We start from the raw sequence: 23,665 nt of genomic DNA on the forward strand, positions 1-23,665 counted from the left end.
ACGTATTCCGATGTTTTTACAGACATTTACTAGGATAATTCTGGGAAATCCCTTATCTTTCTATTGTGTTGCTAGTGTTTTAGTGAGTTAAATAGTACCTGATAGTCGGAGTTGTACGTCCATGGGTGTCTTGACACCAATGTCTCAGGGGAGTCGACGGCAGCTTTATGGACGGCACAAGCTCAGCTTTTCTCCGGTAAGAAGCGACTTTTTACCACAATTTTCTCACCGAAAACTGCTGGTTGACATTCCGTCGTGATTCATGGGCGGCATAGCTCGGTTGGTAGAGTGGCCGTGCTAGCAACTCGAGGGTTGCAGGTTCAATTCCCGCTTCCGCCATCCTAGTCACTGCCGTTGTGTCCTTGGGCAAGACACTTTACCCACCTGCTCCCAGTGCCACCCACACTGGTTTAAATGTAACTTAGATATTGGGTTTCACTATGTAAAGCGCTTTGAGTCACTCAAGAAAAGCGCTATATAAATGTAATTCACTTCACTTCATGTTTGCTTGACCGCGCTTTGATCCATAGTAAAGTTTCACCTCCAGGAATTTTAAACAAGGAATCACCGTGTGTTTGTGTCGCTAAAGGCTAAAGCTTCCCAGCTCCATCTTTCTACTTTGACTTCTCCGAATATTATTTGAACAAATTGCAAAAGATTCAGCAACACTGATCTCCAAAATACTGTGTAATTATGCTGTTAAAGCAGACGACTTTTAGCTGTGTGTGTGTGAAGCGCTCATATTTCCTTAAAACCCGTGACGTCTTGCGTACACGTCATCATTACACGACGTTTTCAAGGCGAAACTACCGGGAAATTTAAAATTGCTATTTAGTCAACTAAAAAGGCCGTATTGGCATGTGTTGCAATGTTAATATTTACATAATATACATAAAATACATAATATACATTGATATATAAACTATCAGACTGCGTGGTGGGTAGTAGTGGGTTTCAGAAGGCCTTTAAAGATCTAAAAAAATATATTTGGGAATGTCCGGCGGGCCAGATTGAAAAGTTTAACGGGCCGCATGTGGCCCCCGGGTCTTAATATGCCCAGGTCTGCTCTAGTACGACCCAAAATCATATATTTCCTTTCTAATATATTACAGTACTCCCATTACTGGACCTGACTTGCAAAAAGTGGGAATCCCATCAACATGATGGAACAAGTAAAGAATCCAGCCTATTGTGTTAATTTATGTCACTGCGACAGTTAGCATGGGAAGCTTTTTATTTGGGTTTTGGAACTTTACGATGAATCGCCAGACAAGTAGACTTTAAATAAAAATGATTCCAATAAAAACACCCCTGCTGTTCGCTTTCATTACGGCAGGTTCAGCCCAGGAGCAAAAAAAAAAAAAACGACTGCATTCTTCTGTATTGTCCATGGAATGTATCATTCTTCCAACACATCTCGTTTCCTGCAGACACATGACCTGTAGTGTCAAAGTTCCTGGCTGTTGTTAGTGCAAGTGTTAGGACCTACACTCCCCTTGTCTTTATATCCTGCTTTCAGTGCACGGAGGACACCGGCAAAACAATCAAAATGGCTTTATTTTCTTTATTTTATTTTATTTTTTACAAGACGAAGCGATGCTATTTGCAACACTCCTGGAAAAATGACTCATGACTATGAGGGATTTGACTAATTTGTATATTATGATTACGAACTATTCTTGTTACAGCCGCTCCGTTTCCTTCTAACACGACATTCTCTGGAGCTTACGTAGTGGGAGAGAGACGGGGATCCAGGAATCCGAGCAGGCAGGGTACCCCTTCAGGCAAAGTCCTACTCCATGTTTTTTTTATCCCATGCAGCCTGAACTCCTTGTCTCACACACACACACACACACACACACACACACACACACACACACACACACACACACACACACACAGACACACACACACACACACACACACAGACTTTTCATAGAATCCCAACAGTAGTTAATGCTTGTTTAATGACATACATCAGGGGTGTCCAAATTTTTCCACCGAGGGCCGCACACTGAAAAATCAAAGCAAGCAGGGACCATTTTGATATTTTTTATTTTAAAAACCAATACCACATCCATCCATCCATCCATTTTCGACCGCTTGTCCCTTTTTGGGGTGGCGGGGGGTCGCTGGAGCCTATCTCAGCTGCATTCGGGGCGGAAGGCGGGGTACATTCTGGACAAGTCGTCATTATTCAGTATTATTATATTTATTGTTATTTAAGTTTTAAATCTCTAGATCAAAATTAGGTCTAACTGTCATTACAACATTTTTAAAGATTTAAGTTGCATGCTCTTTTTTATGGAAAAAAACACAAAATATGCAATATTTTCATCTAATACATTTTTAAGTGGAATATTTGAAATGATATAACAATTGGAGCCTTAAAAAGGTCGATATCCTATAAAATCCTTTGATTTTAATTCATTGTTATAATTTGGGCAATGACACTTAAAAACAAATCACACAAAAAATATTTGGGATCCATTAAAGTGTTAAAAAATAATTATAACATTTTTTTACTGTTTGCTTTCAACACAATAATCTGAAGATCAACTTCAGATCGAGCCGTCAATTATAAGTTTTATTGTTGTTTATGTTTTTTGTTTGTTTGTTTGTTTTAGGTCTTTCCATTTAAAAAAAACTGCTCTTTTTTTTATATGGCAAACACAAAAAATGCAACATTTTCCCCCAAAAAAATCTCCAAGTGAAATGTTTAATGTGACTTAGACTTGGACTAGACTTAGACTTCCTTTTTATTGTCATTCAAAAATGAACTTTACAGCACCGACAAGAACGAAATTTTGCTACATAAGCTCATGGTAGTGCAGGATAAAAAAAAGCAATAAGGTGCATATATAATTAAATAATTATATATAAATAATATATAAATATACATATAAAATAAATAAATATGTATAAATAAATAAATACATTACTGTACAGATAAATATATTGCGCTTTTTCACATGCGTCCACGTTATGGATGTATATTATATTGTCTTTTTTATTCCAGCGATTTAATCCATTTTGGTGGGAGTTGAGGGGATAATTTAGTTATGATGCGTTCAAGAGTCTTACGGCCTGAGGGAAGAAGCTGTTACAGAACCTGGAGGTTCTGCTTCGGAGGCTGCGGAACCTCTTTCTAGAGTCCAGCAGTGAAAATAGTCCTTGAGGAGGAGGGAGGAGTCTTTGCAGATTTTCTGAGCCCTGGTCAGGCAGCGGCTTTTTGCGATCTCCTGGATAGGAGGAAGAGGAGTCCTGATGATCTTTTCCGCCGTCCTCACCACTCTCTCGAGAGACTTCCAGCCCAAGGCATTGCAGGCTCCAGTCCAGACAGAGATGCTGTTGGTCAGCAGGCTGTCTATAGTGACTCTGTAGAATGTGGTGAGAATGGGGGGAGGGAGCTGTGCTCTTTTCATCCGACGCAAAAAGTGCATGCGCTGCTGAGCTCTTTTTTACAAGAGCTCCGGTGTGTAGGGACCAGGTTATATTGCCTTGAATAGGTCAATAATCCATAATGACATTGATTTTTGTTGTGATCCGGCTCCCGGATCACACATCTCTAGCATGTTCATGTCCTTTTTGTATTGTCCTATGTTTTGATCATGTTTTGGACTCTACCGATCCCGTTTGTTAGCGCACTTCCTTGTTTTGTATTGTCACCATGGCAACCTAAGTACGCCTCCTGCACGGACTCATTACGCACACCTGTTTTGAATTATTTGTGTTGTATTTAAGACCACCTGCTACCTTAGTTCCTCCTGGCTGTTTTGTTTGCTACTTGCAACACGCACGTTGGTTCTTATTTTTGTAATCACTATTGCTAAGTCTCGCCTTAGCTTTGCGTGCGCTCTGCACCTCTATTCCTGTACTCTGCTCTCGTTGCTAATTATTAGCATAGCTCTCCGTGCATTCGGCACGCCTTTTCTTTGCATTTTGTACCAGTATTATTTTTGTTTTTGTATTAAATCTAATCTTACCTTCAACTCCTGCCTGTCCTGGTCCTCTTGCATCCCTGGGGTAGCAACACGCATCCATTATGCCTCGCCATCGTGTCAGATTTTGATTCATTATTATTTTTTAAGAAATAAACAGTCTGCATGGCAGCTTTGTGTTATTAGAGTAAACATTGCAACATGTTCTTGTTACATTTTAGCTGTTTGATGTTTGCTCTTTTATACCACTTTTTATGTTTAACATTTTTTTCAATCGAATTTGTAAAATATGCCATGGGGCCGTTAAAAAAAATTACCTGCGGGCCGCAATATAGTCACCCCTGACATACATGCAGTGGAATGAATTCCGCCAATGCCTCACAAATGAAACGGCAAATAACGTTGGTGGGAAATGAAGGAAGCGGGTATTTGAATTGAATCTGACCCAAGATTTGCTGATAGTGCTGGGATAAAAAGGTTTGCTAATTGGTCGCCATGGAAAGAGTGAGTGCAGGAATGGTCAATGCTAATGTGGCGCCATAAGCGGAAAGTAGCCAATCTTTAACGACCGTTCCCGTAATAAAAAGCTATATTTGCACAATAGCAGTTTGTGCGACTCAAAGATCTTTACAACTAAGCCTACTTTAATTATGCTACATTCAAATAAACATGCATTTTATTGCTTATACTTAATGTTATTTGTATGAGATGTTTTTTAAATATATGTGTTATGTAGTGCTTCTTAAGTGTGCGCTTTGTAAACACCAGAAGGTGACACTGAATCAGATGTTTCTATGTGCTGTATGGCCAGTGCTTTTTAAACTTTTTTGGAGCCAAGGCACATTCGTGTTTATTGAAAAAATAAAAAGGCACACTACCAGCAGACAACTTTAAAAATGGAAATTAATATTGACGGTAAAAAGTAATTGTCGCAATTGTTGGATATGAATTCAAACCATAACCGTGCATAATCATGCATCACTATAGCTCTTGTCTCAAAGTAAGTGTCACGACTCGTCACATCACGCCGTGACGTATTTGAGGTTTTTGGGTGTTTTCCTGTGTGTAGTGTCTTGCGCTTCTATTTTGCTGGCTTTTCCTGTTTTGTTGGTATTTTCCTGTAGCAGTTTCATGTCTTCCTTTGAGCGCTATTCCCTGCACCTGGTTTTGTTTTAGCAATCAAGACTATTTCAGTTGGGCGGACGCTATCCTTTATGTGGAAATTGTTGATTGTCATGTCATGTGCGGATGTACTTTGTGGACGCCGTCTGCTTCACACACTGTAAGTCTTTGCTGTCGTCCAGCATTATTTTTTCGTTTACTTTGTAGCCAGTGCAATTTTACTTTAATTTTCCATAGCCATCCCTATGCTTCAATGCCTTTTTTATGAGCACTCGCCTTTAGTTTATTTTTGGTTTAAGCATTAGATACGATGTTTACAAAGCAATTAGCTACCTACTGCCACCTACTGATATGGAAGAGTATTACACGGTTACTCCGCCATGCTCTTGACAGTGCCGACACTCAGCAACGGCACGTTATTTGCAGATTATAATTACTGGTTTGCATAAAATATTTATAACCCAAATAGGTGAAATTACATGATCTCCCACAGCACACCAGACTGTATCTCACATATTGCACAGTGGTTGAAAAACACTGACTTACACAGTCAGTGGTGTCGAAGTAGGGAGGTAAGTGAGGATGTTGGTCTGGTGCCCCAAGCAAAGGCGGACCCCTGGGAATTTGTAAAGTAGTCATCAAAAGAAGAGTGTTTTTCTTTCATTTAAGTATTTGAATTGTATAAAACAACATCATAAATGTTAAAATGAATGTTTTGTATATATATATATATATATATATATATATATATATATTTCAAACGGCATGGCGCAGTGGTAGAGTGGCCGAGCGCAACCCGAGCGTCCCTGGTTCAAATCCCACCTAGTACCAACCTCGTCACGTCCGTTGTGTCCTGAGCAAGACACTTCACCCTTGCTCCTGATGAGTGCTGGTTGGCGCCTTGCATGGCAGCTCCCTCCATCAGTGTGTGTGTGTGAATGGGTAAATGTGGAAGTAGTGTCAAAGCGCTTTGAGTACCTTGAAGGTAGAAAAGCGCTATACAAGTACAACCCATTTATCATTTATTTAAACCAACATTACAGGGGAGTAATGGCTCAACAATCTTTTTTTTTTTTATTCAAACAACACAATAAATGTGAATAATGATAACTTATATCCATCCATCCATCCATCATCTTCCGCTTATCCGAGGTCGGGTCGCGGGGGCAGCAGCCTAAGCAGGGAAGCCCAGACTTCCCTCTCCCCAGCCACTTCGTCCAGCTAACTTATATGATTACTAATTTAAGTTCATAGTCCGGCCACTTTATATCGAATTTATTGGCACAAGCTCACTCTTTTTTTCAAACTATTTTGGGGATTTATCTAGGTAAGTTCTAGTTATGTTATTACCTTCTTTGAAAAGTTATAAACCTAAGTAAGGTTTTTGACTGTGTTTTAAAAAGATGCTTTCAATTGGATCCATGCAATTATAATTTTTTTAGTGCATCTAAACGTACCATGTGTTGGTGCATAGCCACAGATTTAATTTGTACATCAAGTTGTAGTTATCGGATTTATTACCAACGTCATTGGGAGGCAAGCTGAATTTGATAGATCAGTGGTGTCAAACCTATTTTAGATGGGGGGCCACATAGAGAAAAATCCATTCCCAAGTGGGCCGGACTGGTAAAAGCACGGGACGATAACTTGAAAAAAAATACAACTTCAGATTGTTTTCTGTGTTTAAAAATAGAACAAACATATTCTGAAAATGTACAAATCATTTTTTTGTTCTTTTTTTTTTACAATTACCTATTGCGGTTAATAACATTCTATATTTATTTGTCGTTATTTATACTTTCTGAAAAAATGATGTGATAATGTTCATCAGTCAACTCCATCCATCCATTTTTTACTGCTATCAGTCAACTCATTGGTGTTAATTTTCAATCTATAAAGATAAAAAAAATAATATCAAAATCAAATTACAGGATGTTATTTATGTAATTTGATAATTTTTCACTGGTGCACTAACATGTGGTTTATTTTTTTATTTTTTTTTACATATGTAGTATAATCTACAGCAGTGTTTTTCAACCTTTTTTAAGGCAAGGCACATTTTTGTCATAAAAAAAATCCGGAGACACACCACCAGCAGAAAACGTTAAAAAATGTGTTAGCAAACAAGGCTATTTACGTTATTGCTATCCTTCTTTGTGTGGACATTGTTGATTGTCGCGTCACGTACGGATGTACTTTGTGGACGCCGTAAGTTTTTGCTGTCGTCCAGCATTTTGTCTCTGTTGACTTTGTAGCCATTTCAGTTTGACTTTTGTTTTGCATAGCCTTTTCCTTTCCCTTTGTTAATTTTGGGTTTAAGCATTACATACCTTTTTTACCTGCACACTGCCTCCCGCTGTGGTCTGCATGTCGGAATTGATTGATTGATTGAGACTTTTATTAGTAGATTACAAAGTACAGTACATATTCCGCACAATTTACCACTAAATGGTAACATCTGAAAAAGTTTTTCAATTTATTAAGTCGGGGACCACGTTTACAACAAACCATCCTTATCTCACCTGACATATTCCGACTTTTACAAAGCAATGCTGCCACCTCCTGACTTGGAGTTTTACGTGGTTACCTAGCCGAGCTTTACACGGCACAAACACTAAGCAACGGCACATTATTGGCAGATTATAAATATAGATTTGCAAAAAATATCTTTGGCATAAATTAGGTGAAGTTGCATAATTTCCCACGGCACACCAGACAATATCTCACGGCACACTAGTGTGCCGCGGCACAGTGGTTGTAAAACACTGATCTACAGAGATTCAAAGAATTGCTATTGCGACATCTAGTGGACACATTTAGAACAGCCGTTTCTTTCATTCAAAAATTTCCGCTCATTTTTATACTTGGCAAACTCATCCTGCGGGCCGGATAAAACTTGTTCGGCCGTACATTTGACCCCCCTGTGATAGGTCATGTTTGGACTTCTCGTTAAGAATTGTGTTTTTTTTAGCATGCATTGGTATTGATAGTACCCGGCACAATTTCAACATAATACAGTAGAATGGGGATTTATCCCCGGTTTTCCTGACACATGAAACATGACATATCGGGAACCGGAGTGGTGCACTATCCACTTTATCCACCAGTAGTCAGAAGAGTGTTGAATATCCTAAAATGTGTTATGTGGCAATTCCAACTTTGACCACAGCATCAGTCGCTATGTAAGCTATCCGCTTTCCATCATTTTCAGCAGACTGCATACCTCTCACGTGAGATCCACCCTAGGAATGGGGCTATAGCAATCCCTTCTCTAGTGTAATCGGCCATGGAAACATGTACTGCAACATCCCTAGCATGATAGCATGCCCTGCTGCTCCTGTATGTACTCTTGTGGTCTAGAGAGACGGGGGGCTTGGGCGGTAAATCCAACTGTTGTCGAGTTCAGATGGTCAGCAGCCGCCACGTGCATCCCAGCTATCCTCAGCAGCCAAAGCTGTGCAAACACACACAAACAGCCGCCATGCAAATACACAGTGCCACTCAAGCATACGCACGTTAATCCTGCAGCGACACACAAGCCCACACACAGGCAAAAGTCCGTTGTCTCTACCTGATAAAACATCCATTCAGTAGGTAACGTGTTAATGTCCTCCATCAGCAATGTGTCATTAATTAGCCTCCCCGGGTTGTGAAAGATCCCGTTCATGAGCGCAGTCACGGCACGCCATTACGCACATAAACACTAACACATGAGTTCATGGGGCTGAATATACAGTTTGAACAACATTGCAGAGTTTACTGGAACAGGCTTAAAGTCTTAACTCGCTCACATGAACCACAGTGTTTGTTTGCCCTGTTGCTAAGAGACCGCTCTTTTTCTTTCCCCCCCCCCCCCGCCCCCTGCCCTCAGGCACTATCACAGTATGGATGAGTTCAGTCACTATGACCTGCTGGAGGTCAGCTCGGGTCGCAAAGTGGCGGAGGGACACAAGGCCAGTTTTTGTCTGGAGGACACCACGTGCGACTTTGGACATTTGAAACGCTACGCCTGCAGCTCACAAACTCAGGTAACTCAGTCTAAATCAGTGGTTCTGAAATGGAGGTACGCGTACCCTTGGGGGTACTTGAAGGCATGCCAAGGGGTACGTGAGTGTGAACGGCTTCCTGCCGCCCTTGTCCGGGTTCCATGGGTCATTGAGGAATGACATCGCTGAGCGGGTTGGACTCGCTTTTATTTTTCAATAAAGCTGTCATTCATAGGCTCTTTTGCAACTGTCCTTCGTGTGCTTTTCAGCAATTGTCCCTTTTGTCTTTCACGTGTGTTCGTTCGCCAACTTTAACTACTTGTCCTTTCTGACTGCTGCCTTTTAGCAGAACGACAGGTGATTAGATGAACACTTTCAGCTGTGTCATCCACTCACCTGTCGCCGACCTCGAAGCCGGCCCTGCCACACCCCGCTTCCCTGCAGGTGCGCAGGCCACGCCCCCCACAGTGAGGTTTTTTAAAAATATTGAAAAAATAGCAACAATTCAAAAATCCTTTATTTATTGAATAATACTTCAACAAAATATGGATGTAAGTCCATAAACTGTTTAGTTTAGTTTAGTTTATTAAGGATCCCCATTAGTCTACACCGCAGTGGAGACTATTCTTCCTGGGATTCTGTGAAAAGAAATGCAACAATGCAATATTCAGTGTTGACAGCTAGATTTTTTGTGGACATGTTCCATAAATATTGATGTTATAGATTTCTTTTTTTGTGAAGAAATGTTTAGAATTAAGTTCATGAATCCAGATGGATCTCTATTAAAATCCCCAGAGGGCACTTTAAGTTGATGATTACTTATTTATAATTGAATCACTTGTTTATTTTTCAACAAGTTTTTACTTATTTTTATTTCTTTTTTCCAAATAGTTCAAGAAAGACCACTACAAATAAGCAATATTTTGCACTGTAATACAATTTAATAAATCAGAAACTGATGACATAGTGCTGTATTTTACTTCTTTATCCCTACCAAAAATGCTTTGCTCTGATTAGGGGGTATTTGAATTAAAAACATGTTCACAGGGGGTACATCACTGAAAAAAGGTTGAGAACAACTGGTCTAAATCATGACATTTTGTAATTGATGTTTGTGTCGCCCCCCATAGGTTGTTTTGATGTATTATTATTATTTGAGAACTATTTGCTGGCACAAATGGAATACTTATACTAACTTTTGAAATCAGTAGACAAATGGTCAATGACCTATCTGAAATTAATTGCAAAGTCCCCGCGACCCCGAAAGGGACAAACGGTAGAAAATGGATGGATGGGATGGATAGTTGCAGAGTCCCCCTGCAAAGACGTTCTGATTGATAGCGGCCATGGTTTTTAATCAAACTTGCTTAAAATTTGTGCTTTTTAGTCCCCTTGGTGGGGCCAAAATTTGAGGTTCAAAAACCACGTTGTGCATTTGTTAGGGAAAATTAGCGTTTAAAATAGTCATGTTCCATGGTGACGTTTTGTTGAGTTAGGTTCTCTTTGGTTTTTGGACTCTTTGTGCACTCTTGTTTATTTTGTCACCATGACAACCAACTGGTTCACCGTATTAATTTGGACTCACGCACCTGATTCACTTGGACTCACGCACCTGATTTGTTTGGACTCACGCACCTGTCAATAATCACGTCACTATTATTTAAGCTCGTAGTTGCCAGGCAGTCCGTCTGGAGTCATTGTTCTCTGTACTCTACATTCTGTTTCATACCTATATTATGTCATAGTTCATGCTGCCCTGCTCACGTCACCACAAGGAAGTTTTTGTTTGTTGAATGCCACAGTTAGTGTCTTTCGTTTTTATGTCCATAGTTCTGCTTTTGTGCTATTTTTTTTTTTCCTGGCCAAGTTTGTTCTCCGCCCTGTGCGCGCCTTTTGTTTGGTACTTTTTGAGTGATTAATTAAATCATGTCATTACCTTCACACAATGTCCGGTCAAGTTCCTTTGCATTCCGGGAAAACAAACCACACCATAGTCCACGTTTTGACAAAAATACTGTAGGGGACTGCTTCTCAATTATTGTATGTCATGACCACTTAAGAGAAAACATTTTAAGTAATAGTAATTTATAAATTACAAATTAATATTGAAAACATGATAATATTTTATTTATGTGTACTTACTACTTTTACTGGGAATAACAGTAAGTACAAATGTGTTCCTGTGTATTTGCTACTTCTACTGAGTAATAGTAGTAAGTATATAAGAGTACTTACTACTTGTACTGGGAAATAGTATTAAGTACACAATTGTTTCTGTGTACTTACTACTTTTACTGGGAAATAGTAGTAAGTACACATGTGTTCCTGTGTACTTACTCATTCTACTGAGTAATAGTATTTAGTACACAAGTGTTTCGGAGTAATTACCACTTCTAATGAGTAGTAGTAAAAAGTACACATGTGTTCCTGTAAACTTACATCTTATACTGGTTCATACTAGTAAGTATGCATGTGTTATTGTGTATTTACTACCTATACTGATAAATGGTAGTAATTATGCATGTGTTCCTGTTTACTCATTACTTTTACCAAGAAATAGTAGTAAATACACAAGTGTTCCTTGTACTTACTACTTTTACTGGGAAAGAGTAGTTAGTACACATGTGTTCCTGTATATTTACTACTTCTACTGAGTAATAGTACTAAGTACACAAGTGTTTCTGTGTACTTACCACTTCTAAGCGGTAATAGGAGTAAGTAACCATGTGTTCCTGTGTACTTACTACTTTTACCGAGTAAGGGTAATCAGTACACAATAATGTATGTGTACTTACTTCTCCTACTGAGTACTAAGAGTAAGTGCATGTGCTCCTGCGTACATACTTCTTATACTGGGTAAAATTAGTAAGTATGCATGTGTTATTGTCTATATACTACCTATCCTGAGAAATGTGTACTTACTACTTTTACTGGGAAATATTTGTAAGGCCATATGTGTTCCTGTGTACCTACTACTTCTACTGAGTAATAGTATTAAGTACACAAGTGTTTAGTGTCCTTACTACTTCTACTGAGTACTAATAGTGAATGCATGTGTTACTGTGTACTTACTTCTTATACTGAGTAATAGTAGTAAGTACACATGTGTTATTGTGTATTTACTACCTTTACTGATAACTGTTAGTAAGTATGGATGTTTTCATGTGTACTTACTATTTCTACTGGGTGGAATAGGGAGCCTGTTGATTAGATAAAGCATTGCTGCCACCTACCCGCTGGCTTGTGTATTGTCCTAACATTAACACTAGAATTTAGCCAAAAGTAACGGAAATCTCTTTTGCTGCTCACGGTGCCCCCTATAGGAGGCCCAAACCACTATTTGAGAAACACTTTTGTCAGGGTTTTAACTTCAACATTTGAAATACTCTACCCTCGATAATGTCTTTTTTTCAATACATTTTAAACATTTTCATCATTTTTTCATTGATATTTACTTTGGTTTTGTTTCAAATTGCATGCATTTATTTAATGACTGGTCATTTATTCATCTTAAGATCTCCCCAAGACAACGATAAACATATACATTAATAAAAAACAATTACAACATTTTTTTAATCCATATTTAAAATGTAAAATAAAATACCTTCTGTAACCATTACCTGAAATAAACCAATTGTGTAATTTGGTTATGATTTGTATCCATTTTCTTTTTTCTTTTTTTAATCCAGGTGCTGTATTAAAAAGTCCAACTAAAAAAAGGACAATTGCCTGAAAAATAGAATATCCTCATCAAATATTGTCTGATTTGAATAACAAATGTTAAATGAATCTGGATCCGATCTAGATTCCGTATTTGGTTTACTGTTTTAATACCATGGGGGGGAATGGACTTGCTTTGTCAAACAAAATTTTGAAAAAGAAAAGACAGTAACATTTAAATTTTTGTAGTAGAAAAAACTAAAACATTTTAATATTAATATGGACTATGCGGTAGAAAATGGATGGATGGATGGATGGATCACAGGTTAACCACGGGTGTTCTTTGATTTTTGATTAGGTGTGTTGTTTGTCTAAACAGGTGTGTGTGTGTGTGTGTGCGCGCGTGCATGTGCGTGTGTGTGTGAGTGTGTGTGTGTGTGTGTGTGTGTGTGTGTGTGTGTGTGTGTGTGTGTGTGTGTGTGTGTGTGTGTGTGTGTGTGTGTCATAACCATGTATTTTTATACTTGCAGGCTTGCGTGTTGTATTTACATTATGTTTTATTTCTGATCTTGGCATATTCTATTCAAACGATAATGATAATAATAATGATGTCTTTATGCTGCTAGGACTCATATCAAAATTGGGCCAAAATTGCACTTGAACCGTGTCCTGTAGTGTAAAGCCAGCCAAAGTAAATGTACACAGTCCCTATTCCAATACATCAATAGTCTTACAAATGACTTATACTCAATATGTGTTTTGCCAGGGTCTAAGCCCAGGCTGCTATGATACGTACAACGCTGATATTGACTGCCAATGGATCGATATCACCGACATCCAGCCTGGAAACTACATACTGAAGGTAAGAACTTGGATGATTCTACATACCATGAGATAAAAAGAAACACATTGTCTGGTTCTGATAAAACTGCTGCTATGGAAATAGTGGCATTATTACGTATTGCTCACAATGGCGTAAGTGGGTACTGAAAACTGACCAAGAATATCAATTCTGTGGTGTGTTTTCAGCTCCAGGTCAACCCCAAATTCCTGGTGATGGAGTCGGATTTCACCAACAACGTGGCCAGGTGTAACATTCACTACACGGGGCGCTTTGTGACAACCACCAAATGCGAGATAACACAGTAAGTCCCACTGAGGATTAAGTTGTGTTTATTTCTAAGTTTGCTTGTACTTTTGAGGACAATTTATTTTCAAAGTTCATACAAACCAATACACTGACACATTATTAGGTCTGTAATGAAATAGTTTGTCTTTTTATTTGGCTAAATACATTCCCAAATCGAGGTCGACGTTGACGTTATGGAAATTTAACTGTTATGATTGGAGGGAGTTGTGACAGCAAAGTTCCACAAGGGGGCAATGTCGCTCTATGTATTTATTATATGTATATATAAACAATATAATACATAATAAACAATATAATTTACTTAAACAAAAAAGGAATGGCGTGTGTAAACTAGATCCAAAAAGGGATGTATGGTGGAAGACCTGTTGAGTATTACCAAATGTTGAAACGAGAAGGAACATGGCAGGAAGGCAGTCCATGGGGTAGGCAGATGATCCAGGGCGAGAGAAAGGCGTTAGTGTCCGTGTCCATGCGAGGCGTCCAGGATCGAGGGTGGCAGTCCAAAGTCCAAAAGAGAAGTCGAGCCACACAGCTCGATCACGCTGGGATGAATGCAGATTGCTGGGGAGGATGACCAGGAAGAGCAATGAAACAGAGAGTGGAACATGCAGAGAGAGAGAGAGAGAGAGAGAGAGAGAGAGAGAGAGAGAGAGAGAGAGAGAGAAAGAGAGAGCGAGAGAGAGAGCATAAAGCTGGGTTATCGGCTTACGATACAGAAGACTATATTCCGACTAGGGATGGCAGGTTGTGCAGGCTTTTGAAGGCAGGTCTGTTCATCAGCATCAGGTGTGCAGATTGCTGATCGCCCACAGCCTTGGTGCTGGAAGACCCAGCTACCGGGGGAAAGCGAGTTTGAGCCCACGCCGTGACATTAACAGCCCAATATAGACGATGTACCATATCAATGATATACATTTGGCTTACGAGAGAGCTTTAATACTACTGTGATATTGTGATAATAAGTTTTGATGACACATTCTAGCTGTGTCCCAAAAATTTGACGGTGACAAGTAAACGAGCACATCCTCAATGCAATCTAGCGGCTAACGTCCCTCCACAGTGAAAAGCCACTTCTAAGTCAGCAATTCTCGCCGACATTGGGCAAGAAAACTAGATTTATTACAAGCAACGTATAATATGTTACACAACACATTTGGAGGATGTGCTAACTCGAATGTAAAGATGGTGGACGGATCGATAAAATTATCTACACTAACATTACCAATAAGTATTACCAAATATAATACCAAGTATAAGCCCAGATTCGCAGATACGAGTTCTCGGGATGCGGTTTTAAGAACCACCACACTCAAGTTCAGTTATAGGAGCTTACCTTCCCCATTGGGACTTTTCCTTTTCACATTCGCACATAGCTGGGGATATTGGTTACTTTGTTAAGAAACACGTGTGACGAATATCCGCCTGCGACCCGTGACGTATTAATTTAGCGCCTCACCCGCCACTGCAAAACAACCAACAACCCGTCCAGAGAAACCCTTACTGAATCTCCTCTGGGGAATAGGCGGCAAGGGAAGCTTTTATCATTTATCACTGGCTGTGTCCATTGTTCCTGTTCCTGTTGTGATCTCGTAAACAACTCTGTGGGGCGTAGCTCTTCAGGTCTACCAATCACCAAACACCTAAGTGTTATACTTCCTGCAGAACTTAGTTTAGACCCTGGCTAAGCGTGGTAGCTAAAATGGTTTTAGGATCTGAGGGACGTAGTCCCTAATTCCCGTATGTCGGAACACGACGAAAAACGGCCCGGGGACTGAAAAGGTTATAGGAACTCCAAAAAGTCGGAAAACGACTCTGGTGTCAGTATATGGTTTGATCGATATTTTTTATTGTTGAAAAAACCTTTTGTCTGTTTTGTTTTTGATGACAAACTTATACAATAAGTCCCTGGGCACAGGAGGAGTTTAAGGGTGAAAACCAAAGGATTTAAATCAGAGCCAATAATTGGAAAACTCTTTATTGATATTGTTTTTCTGCCATACTGTGGTATTGTCTGATTATAAGTGTGACCAAAATCCAATTATGTTGAAAATGTTAAGTATCAACATCAGCATTGGTATGACCAGGACTGACCCTGTAACTAGCGTATTTTCTGGACTATAGAGCGCATCGGGATATAGGCCGCACTCACAAAACTCACCTTTCAAAGGAAAAAAGATATGTTTCCATATACAGTATTGACCGCACCGAACAGGCATGTTACGAAATGTTTTATTTATAATGTAAGATTCTGTAAATGTTTATTTTTATTCTTTAATTGGTTCCAAACGGTGTCTGTAAAAAGGCTCATCAAACAAAACAGAAGTCATAGTCAGGCACCCATTAGCTGCTATACTTGCCAACCCTCCCGATGTTCCCAGGGGCAACCATTCTCCCGAATGTCTACCGATTTCCACCCGGACAACAATATTGGGGGCGTGCCTTTAGGCACTGACATTAGCGTCCTCTCTCACCTGAAAAGGAGACTATTATATATGTCTCCGTTATCCATAGGTTTATCTATAACCCATAAAGTAGGCAGGCACGGATTTCTCAGTGTGTATTTATTCCAGCTGGCAAGTAAATACACTGACACACAACATCAGGGGTCCCATCATGCATTGCTTCAAAACTACGGCAAGTAGTAATGTCCAAGAACATAACAGCGACAAAGCAGAAGAACGAGGAAGAGACATAGCGACGACGAGTAAGAAGAAGAACTACGCTTGCAAGTTCCAAAATGATTGGAAAAAATTATTTCAGTTCCTCCAGGACAGCTCAAAAATATATACCACCCCACCCCTAAAGTATGCTAGCTGTGGAAGCTAGCTCCCCAATCAGCTAAACAGACTTCATAACGCCACGGTGACCTTTTGGTGAATTTACTGAGGAATTTGTAAAACTGAGACAACACAAAAATAATGCAGATGTAAGTTAAAAATACTAACATAAACGTGTTAGCATATTAGCTACATTACGATAGCGCGTACAAATGTGCATGAGAAACACTCCTACATACATCACACATGAGACTGTTTAGTAAGTATAACATTTTTAGTTATATTGTAAAACTTACAAACGTTGCTTGGAGTGATGACTGAAGATCCCATACAAGTAAAAACGCTATGGACGGAAAGAAGACTGAACGACACTTCAGTTGAAAAAAAAACCCACAACCGGTAAATGGAATGACCATGCAGTGAGTGAACTCGTCCAAAAGATAGCCCCATAGCGCAAACAATATGACACCATTATTATTATTTGTATTATTGCCACCGGCAAAACCCTACTTTGTAGTAAAAACTAATGTAAAGTATCAAAAAAAACTGAAGAATAAGTGATTATTACAATCTGACAGAAGTGTAGATAAAACCATGTAACAACCGTACATTAACAGTAAATTAGCAGGTAGATTAATAACAGATTTGATGAAATATTACAACCAGATATTATGTTAAATGTACCACTCCTTTGTAACCTGTTTTGAAATGCTGATATTATCCTTTACCTACCAAATAATACATGCTGATACTGTATGCAATATACATATTTTTTGGTAACACTTTAGGATGGGGAACACATATTCACCATTAATTAGTTGCTTATTAATATGCACATTTGTAACGTATTGGCTCTTAATTAGTCATTATTAAGTACTTATTAATTCCTTATTATATTATACAACCAGTAAGCCATTAACTAAGAGTCTTCCCTCAATTACCTCAGAATGATTGCTTATTAGTAGCCGTAACCCTAACCCTAACCCTAACCCCTTAAAGGCCTACCGAAACCCACTACTACCGACCATGCAGTCTGATAGTTTATACATCAATGATGAAATATTAACATTGCAACACATGCCAATACTGCCGGTTTAGTTTACTAAGTTGCAATTTTAAATTTCCCGCGGAGTTTATTGATGACGCATGCGCGTGACGCCACGGACTGTAAGGAAACATTTGCGCTGCACGACTCGCGGCTAAAACTCGTCTGCTTTAACCGCATAGTCAAAGTAGAAAGATGGAGTTGGGAAGCTTTAGCCTTCAGCCACACAAACACACGGTGATTCCTTGTTTAAAATTCCCGGAGGGGAAACTTTACTATGGATCAGAGCGGTCAAGCGAACATGGATCCCGACCAAATGTCAACAAGCAGTTTTCGGTGAGAAATTTGTGGTAAAAAGTCGCCTCTTACCGGAGATCAGCTGAGCTTGCGCCGTCTATACAGCTACCGTCGACTTCCCTCAGACACTGGCCTCAAGACACCTGTGGACACACCCGTCCTACTATCAGGTACTATTAAACTCACTAAAACACTAGCAACCCAATTGAAAGATAAGGGAATTCCCAGAATTATCCTGGTAAATATGTCTGAAAAACATCTGAATCCGTCCCAAAGCAATCGCCTTTTTTTTTAACTTTATTTTTATTTTTATTTTTTATTCTAGTCCTTCGCGATCAATATCCTTAAACACAAATCTTTCATCCTCACTCAAATTAATGGGGAAATTGTCGTTTTCTCGGTCCGAATAGCTCTTACTGCTGGTGGCTCCCTTTAAAAACAATGTGAATATGTGTGCAGCCCTGCAACTCGTGACGTCACGCGCACATACTTCCGGTAAAGGCAGGGCTTTTCTAATAGCGACCAAAAGTTGCGAACTTTATCGTCGATGTTCTCTACTAAATCCTTTCAGCAAAAATATGGCAATATCGCAAAATGATCAAGTATGACACATAGAATGGACCTGCTATCCCCGTTTAAATAAGAAAATCTCATTTCAGTAGGCCTTTAATGGTGAATATGTTACCCATACTAAAGTGTTACCTTTTTTTAATATTAAATATAGAATAAAATGCACAGCATGTATTTATTTATATTGATTAAGGTCTTTTTTGTGCGTGTTATGTGATACTATCATTTTTGCACTTTTATAAATCAATGAAATATGTAATGCATTATTTCAATATACTGTTCAATTACTATTTTAAATATTATTTTTGCAGCACAATAATGCAGATTAAATAACTTCCAGACATAAAAAAATATATCGAACATGATGTAATCAATTACACCTTCATGGCAGTTGCATTTAAAAACATGGGAAATGTATGTTTTCCATTAGAAGATTATTATCAATCCACAGAGTTGCTATAACAGATTCGAGATTGTTGTGGGTTTTTTTCAATTAAGTTATGGATAAATGGGGAAAATGCGGGAAAGAAGGATAAAATACGGATGTTTCCCGGGAAAAACAGACGGGTTGACAGGATTCATGTCGATGCATATTTTGATATCGGAGGTGTACCTAATGTAGTGGCCTGTAAAGTCATAGTGAATCACCGTACAGAATAACAGTTCTCCTTAATGCAGTTCTGTGAAGAGCATCAAAGTGTATCAAATTACTTACGACTTATTAGCGTACTTAATGGCTTCTCGGCCAAACCATTTGATGATTTAACAAATGATGTTCTCGTTCTTCAATTAAGATTAATGGGCTCTGAAACTTTTCACATTTTCCATCGGAAGAGAAGATGCAGAGGTGTTGAACTTTCCTCGAGCTCTATTAGCGAGCGTAGAAGATAGCGCATGCAAAGTTGGGAATATGCAAGCCCGAGCATTTAAAGAAAGGAAAGTGGTTATAATGGCTCGCTTTGTAAGCAAATGAGATCCAAAAATTAAAAAAAGCAGATGTCGGGGGCGTGACCTCCATTATGACGGTCTGAACACTTACTTGACGCCAAACGATCCACTTAAATCAAGCCCATCTATATCGTGATCACGTCCACGCTATTGCACACCGTGTGTTTCTAATTACTTGCGTGATTTCACATTATGAATATTCATGTCACCAATTACCCATCAAATCAGTAAAAAAAAAGTTCATTATCAAAAGTCACTGAAGATATGCACAAAAGCGACCTTGGAAATCTGCAACCTTGTTCGCGATATCAGCAAAACGCCCCAATCTTCTTGCTGAAATCTCGAACAATAATCCATTGTTTAATTCGAAATTGCGAGCAGCACAGCAAAACTAGCAGTTTTACCTCGATAAATGCTATGAAAAAATTGACAAATGTTTTAATTGCTGCTTTTTTTAGGGCCGGTCTGGTAAAACCATATCAATGTAAAGTATTTTTCGGACTCTAAGGCGCACTTGAAATCCTTTAATTTTCTCAAAAAACTCGACAGTTTGCCTTATAACCCATGGCACCTAATGTACGGAATAATTTTGGTTGTGCTTACCGACTTCCAAGCTATTTTATTTGGTACATGATGAAATGATAAGTGTGACCAGTAGATGGCAGTCGCACATAAGATGCATGTGTAGACTGCAATATGACTCGAGTAAACAACACAAAAATTTTATACGTTCCATCGGGAATATAGAACATTACACACGGCGCTCAAAAATCCCTCAAAATGTTTTAGTATGACTTTGGTAAGCAATGAAGCCGCACCGCTTGATGGATTGTACTGTGCTTCGAGTGTTATTGGATGTTGGATATATATTGGATATATTGGATCTCACGATTATGTTAGATCCACTATGGATTGGAGTTTCACAATATCATGTTAGACCCCCTCGACATCCATTGCTTTCGGTCCCCTAGAGGGTGGGGGGGTTTCCCACATATGCGGTCCTCTCCAAGGTTTCTCATAGTCATCGTCGCTGTCACCGACGTCCCACTGGGGTGAGTTTTCCTTGCCCTTGTGTGGGCTCTACCGAGGATGTCTTTGTGGTTTGTGCAGCCCTTTGAAACACTGGTGATTTAGGTCTATATAAATAAACATTGATTGATTGATTATTATGGTGTGTATAAGGTAAGACATATTATCTGGTGTTTTGTTTCGCAATATTATGCGAGAGAAAAACTTTTCTTACCTTCTTGTACTTGCTGATCTGTACTTGGGATCTGAATAAGTCTTGAAAATTTGCGTGCGTCTGCCGTTGTGGTACGTGATGATGCTGTAGTCGATAAGCTTCTTCTTTCCTCTATCTTCTTGTTATGGGACATTTATCATATGCTGTTGCCATTTCTAATATAAAGTAGTGTAAAGTTTGTACTCAGATCTGTCAGTAAACTCGCCATGAAAGCACTAAAACATACCGGTTTAGTGAGTTCACATTATTCACCCAAGGAACTTTAGTTATTAGAGAGTTCCGGTCGGACAGTTTTTTATGGGATACATTTCCGGCGTTATTGCACTCGTGAACCATAGATGAGGAGAAGCTGCTCCATTATTGATTTAAGTAAAGTCGAAATGTCATTAAAACAGTTAGCTCCATCTTTTGACACTTCTTCTACTACCGTCCTTGCACGCTACACCGCTGCAACAAAGATAACGGGAATAACACGCTGCCGAAGGTGAGCCATGTAAATAAGACCCGCCCACAAAACGGCGCATCCTGAAGTGACTTTCAGAAAGTGGCATGAAGATGATCTGTAAAACATCATGTATTACATGTTATGTAAACCACAAGGAAGTGATTTACATTCAGAAAAAAATAATAATTATATGACTCCGTTAATGGCCCCTATAATCCGGAGTGAAAATAGACCCACTCATAGGCAGTGCGCCCTATAATAATTTCTCTAAAAGTTATTGTTTTTAACTTAAAAAAATAATTTAATGAGTGGTAAAACAAATTAAACTAAATGAGTAATAATACATTGGACTTTTTTGGGCCATAACACCACTAATATTATTGTTCTGTTTGTGTTGCAGGTCTTGATCAAGCACTGGAAGAGCGACTTACCACACGAGGTGACCCTGAGTGCTCTTCATTGGAATGTGAACGCAACTCCATGGCTCACTCAAGTTGTTTGTTTGTCTTTTCTTGTTGTTGTGTTTTATTGTGCTGTTTTACATTCCCACATAGTGAAATAAGTAGGATCAATTGGCACTGATTCAATCTGGGTTAGGGGTTGGCAGACCAACGCATTATATTGTCTCATACACATTTTGTCCACGGTTATTGACCGAAAAAATGGTCCACACGTATTTTTCCAACGCCACATTGCCGACTAGTGGCCTGGCATGCATACTGCAGCCTTTTCCGTGTTTTTGGTCAGGGCCGGTGAATGTTTGACGACCTTTTAAGAAGTCCACAGCAAACATATTTATCGTGTAAACGTCCAGGAACTCAACTCAAGGTGCTCTCTTGTAAACAAGGCTCATTGTTGTTATAATTAGTAATAATAATGTGCATTTACACTGTCTTCTTTACTACCAACACTGGTCAGGTGGCACATACGTCATCTACGCCTTGTTTTTTGGAAGAATGTATAACCAAACTGACGCATGATTTACATGATGAATTACTTTTGTTTTGTTCGCATTTTTTTTTGTTGGCTGGTTGTAATGTCTTTTGTGAAGTTGAGCTATTCTATGTGTATTTTATGGGTTATTAGAATGTATGCGCTGTTGGGGGAGGGGGTGAAATAAATGCAAAATACCAAACAAAGACCGCTCTGCTTTCCTCTCTGCACAATGTGACGTCACCACAAAAATTGTATAAGGCTATTTTTTTTATACTGTACATACAGTATGTACTAACTGCATGTGTTGTAGAAAATTCACACTGAATAAATAGAAACCAGTTTCATAAGAATTGAACATTTTTGGTATGAAGTATTGAAATATTAACTTTTTATTTTGATTTTGTATGACACTTTTACTGAAGAAATGTATTTAAAAACTAAAAAGTAGAAATACAATTATGAATTGTACTGAAATATAAAATGAAAAAAATCAGTAGATTATATTTCCATGCTGATTAATGATAATAATAAAGGCTTACATTCTTGTATTGTACTTGAATTCAACTAAATATTACCAAATGACCAAAACCTTGACTTGTAATTGTGCTTTTTTGAACATAAAAGCAATACATTACAGCAGTCTCCTACTATCTATTTGTTGTTTTATTAAAACAGGGCAGTGATTATATTTCATGCATTTAATACAAGTTTTTTTTATTAATTTAACTGTTAAGTTGAATTTTACCCATACTATATAGGAATTGGTTTGATGGGGACGACTTGGGTGTTCCAGATTCGATCACCGTCTCTTGCCACCCAAGCCGCTGCCGTTGCGTCCTTTGGCAAGACACTTCACCCTTGTTCCCAGTGCCGCTCACACTGGTGAATGAATGATAGGTGGTGGTCGGAGGGGCCGTTGGCGCGTATTCCATCAATCTACTCCAGGGCAGCTGTGCCTGTAGCGTGTGCAAGACACTTTGTCCACCCTGCTCCCACTCCCACAGGTGTATGAATAATGTGTTTGGCAAGACTCCCTTGCAAAGGAAATTCATGATGTCAATGGTACTTAAGAATATATTAAGTTAAAGTACCAATGATTGTCACACACACACTACGTGTGGCGAAATTATTCTCTGCATTTGACCCATAACCCTTGTTCACCCCCTGGGTGGTGAGGGGAGCAGTGGGCAGCAGCGGTGGCCGCGCCCGAGAATCATTTTTGGTGATTTAACCCCCAATTCCAACCCTTGATGCTGAGTGCCAAGCAGCGAGGTAATGCGTCCTATATTTATAGTCTTTGGTATGACTCGGCTAGGGTTTGAACTCGCAACCTACCGATCTCAGGGCGGACACTCTAACCACTAGGCCACCAAGTATATATATATATATACATATATATATATATATATATATATATGGATATATATATATATATATATATATATATATATATATATATATATATATATATATATATATATATATATATATATATGTATATATATTTATATATATATATATATATATATATATATGTATATATAT

At 38.8% G+C, this 23,665-nt stretch overlaps 1 protein-coding gene across 1 annotated transcript in view; it reads left to right on the forward strand.

Moving 5' to 3' along the window:
* The window catches only part of loxl1 (lysyl oxidase-like 1), a 59,944-nt gene extending 37,621 nt beyond the window's left edge, over positions 1-22,323 (forward strand). Inside the window, exons 4-7 of the mRNA XM_061878000.1 lie at positions 8,935-9,091; positions 13,476-13,571; positions 13,739-13,854; positions 21,585-22,323. Coding sequence (XP_061733984.1) covers positions 8,935-9,091; positions 13,476-13,571; positions 13,739-13,854; positions 21,585-21,591 — 376 coding nt within the window. The 3' untranslated portion in view covers positions 21,592-22,323. The remainder of the gene's footprint in view (positions 1-8,934; positions 9,092-13,475; positions 13,572-13,738; positions 13,855-21,584) is intronic.
* The last annotated feature ends 1,342 nt before the right edge of the window (positions 22,324-23,665 follow it).

The sequence above is a fragment of the Nerophis ophidion genome, linkage group LG02 (assembly GCF_033978795.1).
Source record: "Nerophis ophidion isolate RoL-2023_Sa linkage group LG02, RoL_Noph_v1.0, whole genome shotgun sequence".
Lineage (NCBI taxonomy): Eukaryota > Metazoa > Chordata > Actinopteri > Syngnathiformes > Syngnathidae > Nerophis > Nerophis ophidion.